The 15,360-nt window shown below is 39.0% G+C and overlaps 1 protein-coding gene across 4 annotated transcripts in view; it reads right to left on the reverse strand.

Annotated features, from left to right (window-relative positions):
* LOC114303408 (uncharacterized) overlaps nt 1-13,156 on the reverse strand; it is a 31,621-nt gene extending 18,465 nt beyond the window's left edge. For 3 of the 4 annotated variants that reach the window (XR_014336684.1, XR_014336682.1, XR_014336680.1), the window contains exons 1-2: nt 12,615-13,156; nt 7,068-7,127 (exon numbers count right to left, since the gene is read on the reverse strand). Coding sequence is in view for 1 of the 4 variants with exons in the window: in XM_082880386.1 (XP_082736512.1) it covers nt 7,068-7,073 (6 nt within the window). In the remaining 3 variants the exon portion in view is untranslated. The remainder of the gene's footprint in view (nt 1-7,067; nt 7,128-12,614) is intronic. The other variant, XM_082880386.1, reaches the window with a different exon arrangement.
* Between the last annotated feature and the right edge of the window lie 2,204 nt (nt 13,157-15,360).

Genomic DNA, 15,360 nt, shown 5'->3' on the forward strand with positions numbered 1-15,360 from the left:
CGAGGGTTGTTGGGTAAAGCAAGTAGAGTGAAAATCTAGAGAGAGAGAGAGCCTAGAGAGAAAGAGAGGAGTTTTTCGAACCATATGTGTGAAAGAGTGAGCCAAAACCGTGTTTTAATGAGCCACGGGTGCGAAATCCCGTAACTGCCCCGAACTCAATACAATTGGCCGACCGGGCGGCCAATATATTGTACGACCGGGCGGCTAATATATTGTATGGCCGGCTCATCTTTTGGCCGACCGACTGCTCAAGTGTGTTTTGATGTGTTTTGCTGGGAATTTTGCCTAAATTGGGCATGGTTGTTCTTGTATTCATCTTAAAAAATGGAAAATTGGAATATATGAGTTTGCTTCAACTTTAGAAAATTCCGAGATTCCATTCTAGATGCACCACCCTAGGTCCCGTCATTTCTTCGAAGTGTGAATGTGCCTCAACCTCGAGCTCAATCAGGTTTTACCCTCTTTTCAGCATTTGAGGACCTTTGACTTCCTCCCATGAAGTGTTTTCAAAGCCATCGCTTTTTGTTTATATTTTCTATTATGTTGCATGGAACATGCATTGCATTGTATTTCGCATCAACCACAGCAATTATATTGCATGTATATGCATCGTGCCTATTCATCTTATTGTATCCACCCTTATCACCTGACGGTGTGATTTGGCTTGTATTCACCCTTTTCGCATTGCATGCACTAGGCTTGTTCACCCTCTCTACGTGAAGTTTGTCTTGCATTTTTCACCCTCTCTACGTGAAACGTAGTTTGGCTTGCATCTTTCACCCTCTCTACATGAGACGTAGTTTGGCTTGCATTTTTCACCCTCTACGTGAGACGTAGTTTGGCGTGCACTTTTCACCCTCTCTGCCTAAGACGTAGTTTGGGCTTGTACCTTTTCACCCTCTCTGCGTGAGACGTAGTTTGGGCTTGTACCTTTTCACCCTCTCTACGTGAGACGTAATTTGGCTTGCATTTTTCACCCTTTACGTGAAACGTAGTTTGGTTTGTACCTGTTCACCCTTTCTACGCAAAGCATAGTTTGGCTTATATCTTTTCACCTTTCTACGCAAGGCGTAGTTTGACTTAAACCTTCCCCCTCTCCGTATGAGATATGGTTAGGTATGCCTGTTGGTTGCATCATCCTTTCCTTCTTTCACATGAAACGCATTAGGATATTGATTTTACCTGGTTTAAACATTCCCCTTCTCCGTATGAAATATAGTTGGGTACACCTGTTGGTTACACCATCCTTTCTCCTTTCACGTGAAACGTGTTTGGAATTGACGTTTGCTTACTCCTTTCCATGTGAGGCACAGTTGGACCTGTTTTGATTTAGCTTGAGGCTTGTTTCATAGGTTGTCATCTTGCTATGTTTATTACTCATTGCATTGCCTTGCACAATCATGAATTTTCAAAAACACAAAAAAATCGGCTATGCCATTTGTATCCTGCCCTTGAACTATGCTAGTTTGATTCCTTGCAAAAGGATACATAGGCAACCCTCGGGTTCAATCAGCTGCATCTCCATTTTATTTGTTTGTCTAAGTCTTACGGCCTTGTCAAATGGATCGTGTTCAGGTTTTGACATTCACTTAAGTCATGAAATGACTTTGAGCTTTGTGAAAGAGGGGCAACTGTAAACACCCCATTTTGACCGCCCTTAAGACTTGAGCGCTTCATTCTGAACACTCGATGATGAAATGTTACGTTGTGCAATCTTTTGAATCTTCGGCAAAAGAATATGGTTTCAAACTTTAAAACCTAAACCTTGCATCCCATTTTGACCAAAACCTTCTTTTTTTCTTCCCTGACCACTCACAGAACAGCAGGCCAGCAGATGGCCGGCCGGCCGTACATCCTATTGGCCGGTCGGCCATGTTCAGCGCAGAAGATATTTCTACAGCAGCAGGCTGCTCCCATGCACGGGATTTGGACCGGCTATCTTTTTTGGAAATATTTCCGACGTGAGAAGCTGAAATTCTACAAATAAGACACACACACCCCCCTCCTCCTCTCTCCTAGAGTTTGGGGTTAGAAAAAATTGTCAAAATCTTAGAAGCTTGTTCAACACACTTCTCTACCCTCTGGAATATAGGTACACTATAGATATACCATGAAAGCTTAAACTTGAAGCGTTTTGCTGAAGTTTCAAACTATTTTTCAAATACTTGAGGGTGTTTAGATTGGAGTTTGTTAATTAAGAAGATCTTCCTCTCTTTCAAGAGGTGAGCTTTGAACCTTTTTCATCACCTTTTCTCTCTTTTTCTTGTCTTTACATACTGTTTTTCAGAATATTTTGGGATTGAAATATGTGATTTAAGGCTACAAAAAAGTAGAGGGGTTAGCCACTCTTCCTTAGGCCTGCTTGCTAGACGTAACCTCTTGGCTTTCTTCCATTTTTACTCTTATTTTCCACCTCTTAAAACTGATTTTCAGCACTGTTTTGTGTTGTTTGTGGACTGTTTAATGTGTTAATTTATGCTTTGAATACTATAGTTGTGTTGTTGTAAGTCCTCATGGATTTGGTGCGTTTAGGATATAGCAACCATTTCGTTTGAGTTGATTGTTTTACTTTGGCTTTCATAGCTTTTCATAGAATATTTGGACCCTTGTGATCATGGGGAGGGTTTAAAGCTTAGCCACCCCAACACAAGTTTGATTAACTAGTTGTCTATCTTACTTATTATTGTATGTTATCTTCTTCAAAAGATGTTGTAAGCTCTCTTCTATTTCCATCTTTGAAGCATGGGAAGGGATGTTTCACCCTTATTCCATGAGTAGGAAGATGAGCCTAAAACAACTTTTCATAGCTTTCATTTACTTAGTCTTATTTTGATTTTGCTTGGAAGCCATATGAGAGCTCTTGCATCGGAGGTATTAGAAACTCTCTTCTAGTTCCTTTTGAAGCATGGAAATGGATTTTAATCCATGTTCCATGAATAGGAAGAAGAGTCTCTAATTGCTTTCCTCAATGATGCAAATCTCTTGTTAATAAGCTTCACCTTGGCTTCATCTAAACCTATTCTCTCTAAATTTGAGTACTCACTTAGTCTTATTTTCCATGAGATATAGTAGATTTCAGCCATCTCTTTGCATGCTTCTTTCTTGACTTAGCCTTAGCTTTGTTATTATTAATTATTCCGTCTTGTTGCTTCATTAATCATCATCTAAGTACCCTTGGGATGTTTGATGATTTGTGAGACAAACCTATTCTCTCCTTTAGTATCTTCATGATAGGAGGGAGCACGAAGGATGAACATTTTTTGGAAACACTCTGTTTTGCTCTATTCCAATTCTGTTACAGCAGGGTTTTCTCCAGAAACAATGGCCGGCCGGCCATTCTTCTGTACGGCCGACCATCTAACCGAGCCGGCCGGCCAATTATTTTGTACGGCAGTGGTGATTTTTCAGCAAAACAAAGCAAATCTTGAGACCAAAACAGGACTGTTTTCTATGGCAACAAGCAAAGAGGTTTCAAGAGGATGTTCTTACTTGTGCATATGCGGTTCCTCGCTGCTCATTCAATTCCTTTAGATTAGTCGCTTTGAGATTCGTATTTGTAATAATTAGTTAATTCATTTGTGTTTGTAATAATTAGTTAATTAGGACATTCGGACCCCCTTGTACAAGGGCAAATTTGTAACACTCGATGTATGTCTTCTAACCCCCATTTCTTTCTCCCTTTTACTTACATGCTTACTGGGGCTATATATAGCATCATATTTTCTTTTATTATTCTCATGCTTTGTATCCATTTTTGCATGCATTAAGGTTCAGCTTATCACACTTGATGTCGTTAAACATTTCCTACTTGATTATGTGTGCTACCTTATGCTTTGAGTTGATTCACATATCATGTTAGTAGCCGAATCTAGTAATTGCATTCTTGTATGTAATGCATTAGCCACTTTGCATATTAGGATCATGCATTTTTTCTAACTATCTTCTTTTCTTTGGCTTGCTCCGGTTAAGTACTAAGTGAGCATTTTTTACTTAGCATATCACGTGTGTTTGTGCTGCCACGTCAAGCATACTACCATGAAGCTACTTGCTTATTTGAATATGAATGCCTATGGATAGAGGCTATTTTGCTTAGATTGGAATGACTTTGATTATTGTACATATGGGTTCGCTTTTTCTTGGAGTTACGCATATTCAAAAACTCTTTTCAAGCAAGCATGAAATCAAAGCATTCCAAATTAAGTGACGTGGTCTATATTTGTTTGTTTTTCATAGTAATGTTAGTATATTAATGATCAGAACATGAGCATATAATGTCTATAAAATTCAAATCATGATTAATAGAGGCCGATCTTTGATCAGGTGAGTGAGGTGCTCAATTCATGACATTCCCCTCTCATACCTAAGTTCCCAAGCCGAGACAACTTTGATTATGATAGCTAAGTAGCCTTTCGCACAAGTCACGGGTTTCCTAATTTTTCAAAAAATATTAGGTGGCGACTCTGAAATCTAACAATTCAATCCATTTTTGGTATCCTTGATGATTAATGGATTTTCTAGGATTTGCCGAATTTGGACTCACATTCGTTTTTTTCTGTTTCATATTGCACTTGTGAAATCAGATTCAGAACCACGAGAGTCTGAACTGTAGGGCAATCGTATCCGAGGAGACTAAACCCCGCCGAAGAGCGCGAAAAACTAGCTACAATAGTCAAGTGCTCAAACTTGGGATAAACAATATAGTAATAGCTGAGTGCAGTGGATAAGTTATCACAACACCTTTACTGAATTCACCATAATTATGTCATTTCTTGTAAACACTGTAAAACATCTATTTTTATCTTTCTCATCTCTTTTACTGATAACACAATTTAAGAGAAGTGGAGCGAAGGCAAAAAACAAAAGGACTCAACTCAAAAAGCCATGGACTGAGTTCCCCCCAATGGTGCCTCAATTGCCAATGCATGCTCTTATTTGTGAAACTGTTACGGTTCAACATCATTTTTCTTTAGTTCCAGACAGTGGCAAATTCAATAACAACGAAGCACGGGTTGTTTCCATTCATTCATTAGAAGAGGCCATTGTGCAGAATAGTTCAATCAATCTAGGGTGTTGGAAGTGGTGGACTAGTTACAAAATTGACGACTGGCTTTAATTGCACAAAATAACATCCATAGCCTCAAATTCACATTTTCACACTCAACAGCTCAAGTCTTGTACCACCACCAAGAAATGGCTCCAATTTATTCATTCATATAGTGTTCTTCAGCAAAGGGAGGGAAAAGAGTAGATTGGGAATTCAGAAGATGTGGAGAAATTATGGATAGTGCTTTCATCCATTCTTATTCTAGTTATAGAGCCTCACTCAACCAAGAATTCAAATAATTGCTGGGTGAAATTGCAGCCCAAGGTAGAAACCATTGAGCAAGGAGAAGGAAACACAATGTGGTTAAGATAGCAGCAATTGAGTGACTCAAGTCTTCATGTGGTTCACTTCTTTAGTGTAGTCAAAATTTACTCTCCCCCAAGGATAAAAGATCTTATATATATATATATAATCATATTTATAAGTATCTGAGCAAAGACTACCCACTCTTAACTGCAAATCAATGATCTGGAACCAAAAGAAAAATCCGTGAACACTTCAAACCATTTGTTTTGTTACATATTTGTTTTCTTAATTTAAAAGCTGCCTCTTGACACCCTTTTGCATGACTAGTATAGTGCCTCCAAATTGAGATTTTAAGGGATTAGTGCTACCTGAAATCTCAGCAAGAGATTAACAGAGTTTTCAGGCAAAATTAACAGCCTCAGGCCTTGAAAACATTATTATTATCATGAGAAATTAGGTGAACGACCTTGTCAAATTATCCATGAATCATCTTTTCTTATCAATAACATTTCCTAGGCCCACTAAAATCTTTAAATTGACAGGGATCTTCAAAATTAATCCTCAGTGGAAAGAAGATGACAATCATCCTATAATAATATATTTATCTTTACTCAAAAAAGAAATTTAATTTTCGGAAAACATCAAAATAGATGATAATTTATATACAAACACCATCATCCCTTAATCTCTTTTTTTATTTGACCTAATTCTTTGTAGTATGTGGAGCATTTCCAATCCTTACTCTCTTCTTTTATCAAATTTGAGTGAAAATTTGGTTAAAAGTTTTGATCCGGTATGGAACACTCCAATCTTTACTATAAAAAAATTCATCCATGTTTTACGAAAGAAAATAATCTAAAATCCTTATTATTTTTAAAATTTCATTAAATTTGAGTAAAAAGATGACTGTTGAGAATTTGGAAAAAGATTTGATTCATCCTTGATTTAGTAAAAATTTTGTCAATCCCTATTTGATACAAGTTGAATGAAATTATTGGAGCTCATTTTAGCTCTTTATTCATCAAATTTGAAAACTTGATAAAAGAATTGGTCAGTGTTTCAAAAGGCGCTCTTAGGCGAGAGCCTAAGCGCGAGGCGACATGAGGCGTAGCCTTGCACTTCGAACAGGTCAAGATGAGGTGCAATATGCAAGGCATAGCTTAGGTGCTGAGGGCAAGGGCTTCTTTTCAAGGCACGAAGCGTGGGCTTCATGGGCTTTACCTATTTGTCTACTCCAACGGTTGATTAAGTGCCTTTTGTGGGCATAACCACAGGGATTCAAGACTCTTCAATATAAAATGACCAAACGTGGTCAAAAGAGAGCAAAAAGTGATAAAAGATTGAATATTATGCTTTATATCTTTTTTTGTTGGATATTATATTTCTAATTTTTAGAAGATTAAATGTTATGTTTAAATATTATAAAAAATAGTTATAATTTTTGAAATTATATATATATTTGTAATGTTGAAAAGTTTGCCTATTTTATAATTCCACTTTTCTTCTATTACTTGTTCTTAGATTTGGTGATGCAAGCGCCTCGCCTCGCGCTTAGGCTATTGGAGAACTTATCGCCTCGGTACACCTAGAGCCTTTTAAAACACTGGAATTGGTGAAGGATTGGAGATGCTCTTATACAATATAATGCAATTGAATTCAGCTCAACTCTAATTTAAGAACAATCAATCAAACGCTAAGAAAAAGTTATAACCATTACCAACATGTATTCCTTCTTTCTGTTCAACCTTTACTTCTTTTTCATCAGCTGCATTGTCAAACTTTGTTAGGATCAAATACACACCCAGAAAATATCACACACACACAGAGAACATAATATTTACGTGGTTCGGCCCAATGCCTACATCCACGGACAGAAATGAGAATTTTCACTAAAATGGAGCAAAATTCAAAATACAGAGGAGGAGATGAAACTCACTCAACTCACAGCTCTCACTCTCCAATTTCTGATATATCACATCCTCTCCCTCCCATCTCTATTTATACACAAAAGGAGTAGGTGGGAGAGCCTTCATTCTTGACTTGGGTAGCCTCCATTCTTGACCCTTGCTATGGTTGGTGGCTGCCAAGCTTGACTTGGTTGGTTGCCTTCCCATGTTTTTCATGCATGTGGGTTGGAACAACAATTCTCCCCCTCCATACCCATATGCATGACTGACTTCTCACTTGAAGTCCATCCCGGCAATGTCTCTGCAAATTTCGAGTTTGTCTCTCGAGACCACCTTTGTAAGCATGTCAGCTGGATTCTTATCTGTGTGGATCTTGGTCAGTTCCAATAACTGCTTGTCCATCACTTCGCGTATCCAATGATACCGAACATCAATGTGCTTTGTGCGAGAATGGTACATTGAATTCTTGCTCAGGTCTATGGCACTCTGACTATCACAATGTACCGTGAACTTTTCTTGCTTTAATCCCAATTCTTGGAGAAACCGTTTCAACCACAACATTTCTTTCCCGGCTTCCGCTGCGGCAATATACTCTGCCTCAGTTGTGGATAAAGCAACACACTTTTGCAGCTTGGACTGCCAAGACACAGCTCCCCCTGCAAAAGTGAACAGCAATCCTGATGTAGATTTCCTACCATCAAGATCGCCTGCCATATCTGAATCAGTATAGCCTTCCAAGACTGGTTTAGCATCTCTAAAGCACAAACACATTTTTGCTGTACCCTTGAGGTACCTCAGAATCCACTTGACTGCTTCCCAATGCTCTTTTCCTGGATTGGAAAGGAATCTGCTTACAACTCCAACCGCATGAGCAATATCTGGTCGGGTGGACACCATTGCATACATCAAACTCCCTACAGCGGATGAGTAGGGAATCGCCTCCATCTCTTGTCTTTCCTTCGTAGAGGAGGGACAAGAATTCTTGCTCAGCTTGAAATGATTAGCCAGCGGAGTACTGACTGGCTTGGCATCTTTCATGTTGAACTTCTCAATCACTCGTTCAACGTACTTCTCCTGTGACAGCCACAACTTCTTGGCTTTCATGTCACGCACAATATTCATGCCCAAAATTTGCTGTGCAGGGCCTAGGTCCTTCATGTCAAAGGACTGTAATAACTCCTTCTTCAGTGATCTGATTGTTGTGGCATCTTGTCCAACGATCAACATGTCATCAACATAGAGCAGAAGTATGATAAAGTTTCCACCGGGAAATGTCCTGACATAAACACACTGGTCTGCAACAGTTCTCTTGTACTCATGACCTACCATGAATGAGTCAAACTTCTTGTACCACTGTCTCGGCGCTTGTTTGAGGCCGTAGAGACTCTTCTTCAATCTGCAGACTAAGTTTTCTTTCCCTTTGACTTCAAAACCTTCTGGCTGCTCCATGTAAATTTCTTCCTTTAGATCACCATGGAGAAATGTTGTCTTCACATCCATTTGTTCAAGTTCCAAATTCAAACTAGCTGCTAGTCCCAAAACTACTCGAATGGATGTCATTTTTACAACTGGCGAAAAGATTTCATCAAAATCAATACCTTTCTTCTGCCCAAAACCTTTGACAACCAATCGAGCCTTATACTTGACTAGCTTTCCGCTGCCATCTTTCTTCAACTTGAACACCCATTTGTTCTGCAATGCTTTTCGACCCTGGGGAAGTTTCACCAAATCATAAGTCTGATTCTTCTGCAAGGATTGCATCTCTTCTTGCATAGATTGCTGCCAGCTACTCTTCTCCTTATGATTTTGAGCTTCTTGAAAACTTTCTGGCTCCCCCTCATCGGTAAGCAAAATATACTCAGAAGCAGGGTATTTGGTTGACGGCTTAAATTCTCTTGTTGATCTTCGTAACTGTGGACCAACAGTCTCTGGTAGAGGGGGTTGTGGCTCCCCCTGCTCAACACCCTCTGCTTCTGGATCTTCTTCTTCTAGAAATCCATCCTGCAACTCTACGTTATTGACTGCATACTGCGGTAACTCTTCTTCATCAGTGGCATGCTGTGATGGTGCAGGGTTTGGAATAATTTTTGAAACATCATCAACTTTGGGTTTGGCTGGTTGCCCAAAGTCTTCAAAGGTCTGGCCTTCTTGAAACACCACATCTCGGCTTCGAATGACCTTTTTGTGTTTCGGATCCCACAATCTGTATCCAAATTCTTCATCTCCATAGCCAATGAAGATGCATGGAGTGGCTTTGTCATCCAGCTTCTGTCTGTGCTCCTTGGATACATGTGCAAATGCTTTGCACCCAAACACTCTCAAGTGAGAGTAAAAGATCTCCCTTCCAGACCATACTTCTTCTGGAATCTGAAAATTCAGTGGAACTGATGGCGATCTGTTGATCAAATAGCAAGCAACACGAACAGCTTCTCCCCAAAATGGCTTTGGTACCTTTGCCATTTTGAGCATACATCTGACCTTCTCCACAATGGTTCGGTTCATTCTCTCGGCTATACCATTGTGTTGTGGGGTTCCAGGAACAGTCTTCTCATGCCGGATGCCGTGAGTAGCACAGTAGGCTTTAAATTCCTTTGACGTGTACTCGCCTCCATTGTCTGTTCGGAGACATTTCAGCTTCTTTTCAGTCTCCCTTTCCACCATAGCATGGAATGTCTGAAAATGCTGGAACACCTCAGCTTTGGTCTTTAAGACATAAACCCATACCTTCCGTGATGCATCACCAATGAACGTCAGAAAGTATTTTCTACCACCCAAAGATTCCACTTCAATGGGACTGCAAACATCAGAGTGTACTCTGCTCAACAACTCTGATTGTCTTCTGGATGATGAATGGAAAGCTACTCTATGATGCTTTCCAAACAAGCAGTTGTCACAAGGATTTAATTTTGCATCTTTGGCAAAGGGAATAAGTGACTTCTTTGCCAAAATCTGTAACCCTTTCTCACTCATGTGACCCAGCCTTTTGTGCCACAAATTTGGTGACGTCTCATCTTCTGCTGCGTTGAGACTATTTGAATTCACCTCCACATGAGTCTTGTATAGTGTGCCAATTGCCTGTCCTTTGGCTACCACGAGAGATCCCTTTTTCAACTTCCATATGCCTTTGCCAAAGTAGTTCTCATAGCCTTGTCGATCTAAGGCTATCCCTGAAATAAGATTCAGGCGTAAATCGGGAACATGCCTGACATCTTTCAACACCATCGTGCACCCAACTTTGGTTTGGATATGAACATCACCAATTCCCACAATTTTTGAAAAACTGGAGTTACCCATTTTCACTGTACCAAAATCTCCAGCTTGGTACGTACTGAAGAACTCCTTCTGGGATGTAGCGTGGTAGGAAGCTGCTGTATCTACCACCCACTCGGTGTCGTTGTCTGACATATGGAGGCATTCTTCTTCTTCAACAGAGAATAATGCAATATCCTCTGAGACAGAAACTGCAGTGGTCCCATCTTCGGTCTTTGGCTGTCTATTGCCTTGTTGTTGTTCTCCCTTCAAGGCATAGCAATATTTCTTTATGTGACCCTCCTGGCCACAATGGTAACATTTGAACCTTGGCTGGCTCGTTCCTTCTTTGAATTTCCCTCTGTCTTGAGATCTTCCTCTGCTGCGTCCTCTACTTTTGCTTCTTCCCCTGCCCCTGCCTCTGCTTTTATTTTCTGTGACGAGGGCATGGGATTGATCTCCACCCATTTCTTTCTTTCTTGCCTCTTCACTAAATAAAGCATCTGTAACCATGCTCATGGTCAGTTTCCCTTCTGGGGTAGAGTTGCTGAGAGACACCACCAATGTTTCCCAACTGTCTGGCAAAGAACTGAGCAGCAATAGGGCCTGCATCTCATCATCTAACTCCATTTTGACAGTTGTTAGTTGGTTTACCAAATTTTGAAACTCACTGGTATGTTCAGCAACAGAGATACCGCCTTTCAACTTCAAATTCACAAGTCTTCTCATCAGGAGGGCTTTGTTCCGAGCAGTCTTTGACTGGTACATGCCTTCTAACTTTATCCAGAGAGCATAGGCATCAGTCTCCTGGGCGACATGGTGGAAGACACTGTGATCAATCCATTGTCTGATCTGGCCAATGGTCTTTCGGTTCTTCCGCTTCCAGTCTTCGTCTTTTTCCGTTGGTGGTTTAACACCATTAAGATCAATGGGGTCAAACAAATCTCGGCAATACAAGACATCTTCCATTCTGGGCTTCCAAATGGCATAATTAGAAGCATTTAACTTTATCATGAAACCTGAAGTCGACGTTGATTCCTCCATAATACAAAAATGATCTCTATTTGAAAAACAGGCTTTGCTGTGAAGTCCGGACTGCTCAAATTAGCCGGAAAAGCACTTCGGATTGCCAAAATAAAAAATTCAATTTTTTCAAAACTTATTTGCAAAATCTGACCGTACGGATGTGTCCGGAATACTCCAAATAGTCGGAAACCACTATTGGATCACCCAAATCGGATCTCAAATGGCTTAGATCAAGCCAAAACAGATTAAATGGTTCAGATCGGCAGAATCTGGTGCGCCTGCGAAGCACCAGATTATTCCTCCGGTTCTGCTGACGTCAGCGGCTCAGTCAGCGGCTTGGTCAGCGGCTTGGTCAACTCGGCTCCGGCTCGGGTTGGGGCGCGCGTGCTGATGGCGCGTGTAAGGAACGCGCTGGTTCCTCAGTCGTCTTCCTCCTTGAATCGCGCGTGGACCGCGTGTCTGAGAGTGGGATCACGCGCCGGGTACCTGAACGGCGCGTGTTGGCGCGTGGTGAGAGTGGGATTCACGCGCCAACTTCCAGGGGCGCGTGGGAGCGCGTGCGGCCTCCGTTTGGTGTCTGTTTTATATTTCTGGACTCCTCTCGTCGAGTCCTTGCTCCTGGTATGCTCAAAATTGGATTTCGAGCAATACGATTTCTGGGCAGTTTCGAAACAATACTCTGTTTTTCCGAAAAACGTACAACTTGGCTCTGATACCACTTTGTTAGGATCAAATACACACCCAGAAAATATCACACACACACAGAGAACATAATATTTACGTGGTTCGGCCCAATGCCTACATCCACGGACAGAAATGAGAATTTTCACTAAAATGGAGCAAAATTCAAAATACAGAGGAGGAGATGAAACTCACTCAACTCACAGCTCTCACTCTCCAATTTCTGATATATCACATCCTCTCCCTCCCATCTCTATTTATACACAAAAGAAGTAGGTGGGAGAGCCTTCATTCTTGACTTGGGTAGCCTCCATTCTTGACCCTTGCTATGGTTGGTGGCTGCCAAGCTTGACTTGGTTGGTTGCCTTCCCATGTTTTTCATGCATGTGGGTTGGAACAACACTTGTCATGATCACCCTCCATTCTTTCTCCATCCTCCTCCTCCTTAACCTTCGTTTTCACTGCTGTACTCATTACAGCCCTGTCTGCATAATTTGAGTCTAAAACCCCAAGTTCTTGCTTGATTTCCACTCCGGCGATCACCAGCGGCGCCACCTGTTCGCCGCCTTCGTCCTTCACCGCAGCAGATAGAGCTTCTTGTCCTTTGTTCTCCGACTCCGGCATTGTGTTGCTCTGGTCGGCCAGACTCAATTCGAGCTCCGATTGTTTAGATTTCCATGTCGATTTCTTACGAGTTGCCGATCGAGGGGGCATGGTCTGGTCTGTTGGTTTCTCTCTCTCTATATTCTCTCTCTTTCTATATATATAGAATGTACAAAATGTAAACACTGGCTATTGAAATTGAAGAACAAACAATGTAGGTAGGGTTTTACAGAGAAATTGTGAGAGTGTAGAGCTTAACGAACAATAAATAAATAAAGAAACCACTACGGAGAGATTTGAAGAGGCGGGGATAGGGAGAGATTTGAAGAGTCGCCCGGGGGGGGGGAATTTGATGTGAACGGATAGTTGTTTAAAAAACAATTATTAATTTAAATTTATAGTAAATAAAATAAAAATGACAAATTTTTTTTTAGAAAAAATTGGTCTAAGATCTTTGTTCAAATTTTAGTAGTAGTAAAGGTTCACAATAATATTTTTTAATACCAAGGTCTTTCAACTTTATTTTAGGTTTTAAAATATTTAATTTACCCTTCTTTATAGCTTACATTGTTTTGGATTTTGGCAAACTAAAGATTTTATTGTTGTTTTGTAAGAGATTTCGTGGGGATAGACTTAAGGATGGAGATTTTGTAGGAGATTTCATAGAGATTTTGAAGGTGTTGTAGTGGATTTGACGATTGAGATTTTGTAGGAGATTGCTGCAATCGTCTAGGTGTTGCAGTAGTGTTGATTGTTTTTGTTTTGATTTCCAGTGGAGTTGAATCAGGTATATTTTGGTAGAGATTCCATATGAATTTCGATTTTTGATTTGATTTATATGTAACGATTCCAATTTCATATTAGTTTTTCAAATGTATTTTAAATTAGGTTTTTGTTTTCAGTTTTAATGAATTTGAGAGAAATGCCAGCTAAGTGAAGTTGTTTTTGATTTTTGGAGTTGATTTTCATTCTCTGTTATTGATCAATTTTAGAGATAGGACAGCTCAATGGAGTTGATTTTGATTTTTGGAATTCATTTTTCATTCTCTGTTTTTTGATCAATTTCAAAGAGAGTCTAGCTCAGTGGAATTGATTTTGATAACATGCTTATCAATGATAAGTTTTGTTCTTTGTTTTTTCTGTACTTTTTTTTTTTTTTTTTTTGTAGTCTAGGGAAAATTGTAAGTTTGTTTTTATAATGCAAGGAAAATCATAAAGAAAATTATAATTTCATATGGACATATTATAAGTTTCTAATCTAGATAAAATCACAGAGAAAATTGTAAGTTTATAGTCCAATGAAAATCACAGAGAAAATTATAATTTCTTATGGACATGTTATTATAAGTTTGTTATTTTTTATTTTTATTTTCTCAATTGAATGTTTTGTGAGCATAACAAATTTTTTCTATGATTTTCTCTATGTTTGTGTGGAATAATCAGCATTTTTGTCTTTTTGTGTTAATGTGTTTTTGTTTTTATGATCTTAAAAGTGAATATAAGTTCATAAATTTCTTTAGACTTTTACTTGTAGTCCAGAGAAAATTATAAGTTTGTTATTATAATCCAGAAAAAATCATAATTTTATTTGGACATGTTATTATAAGTTTGTTATTTTTTATTTTTAATGTCCTCTAAATTAAATATATGGATTGGGGAATTAATTGAATATTTTATGATAAAATCTGATTTTCTCTGTGATTTTTACTGTGTTTTTAATAAATAGTTAGCATTTTGTGTTTTGATGTGAATGTGTTTTTGTTTTTGTATAAGTTTGTATGTTTATGTTATTTTTTATGTTGTGCTTTTTATGTGTTTTTATATTGAACAAGTTATTTTTCGTGTTTTTTTTTCCCAGTTTAGATGGATAGTGCAGTGTTGTTATTGTGCAAATATGGGAATGATAATATTATCATTAATGTTTCATGTGAATTGAACTTTGAGGAATTGATTGCATTTTGTGTAAAACATGAGAGAATTTGAAACCTAAGACAATCTCTATTTCATATTGTATTGTGGGGCATCCAAATTGTATGATTCGAAAATAATATTGATTTTCTGAATATGTTGAGGGTTGTTTGTACACGTGGTGTTGATATAGTTAATGTTTCAGTTGTTAGGTGCAGTACTTCTAATCAAGAGGATGAAGTGTGGTCTAGTTGGGTAGATGTTGCGCATGGTGAATATGATAGGCTTATGGCTATTGAAAGGAATTCACTTTCTAAGTTTTGTTCTCGCCAAGAAAATGTGTTATTGTCAGCTGGTTGGTGAAATAATATTAGAAGTGTTGGACAAAAGTTTAAAGGTGGCATGGTTGAGCTCAGTACTATTTTGTGCAAATATGCTATTAAGGTTGGTTTCGAGTTTATGTATGTTAAAAATGACAAGCTAAGGGTTACAATAGAATGTGCATATAAGGAATCAAGGGGATGTATGTGGCGTGCACATGCTTTAATTGAAAAAACAAATGGGTTCTTTTACATAAGAACTTTAAACAATGACCATATGTGTGGTGTGACTGTTTGTACTAGTAAACATGGTCGG

This window comes from Camellia sinensis, chromosome 1 (genome assembly GCF_055761805.1).
Source record: "Camellia sinensis isolate YWXY chromosome 1, ASM5576180v1, whole genome shotgun sequence".
In the NCBI taxonomy this organism is placed as follows: domain Eukaryota; kingdom Viridiplantae; phylum Streptophyta; class Magnoliopsida; order Ericales; family Theaceae; genus Camellia; species Camellia sinensis.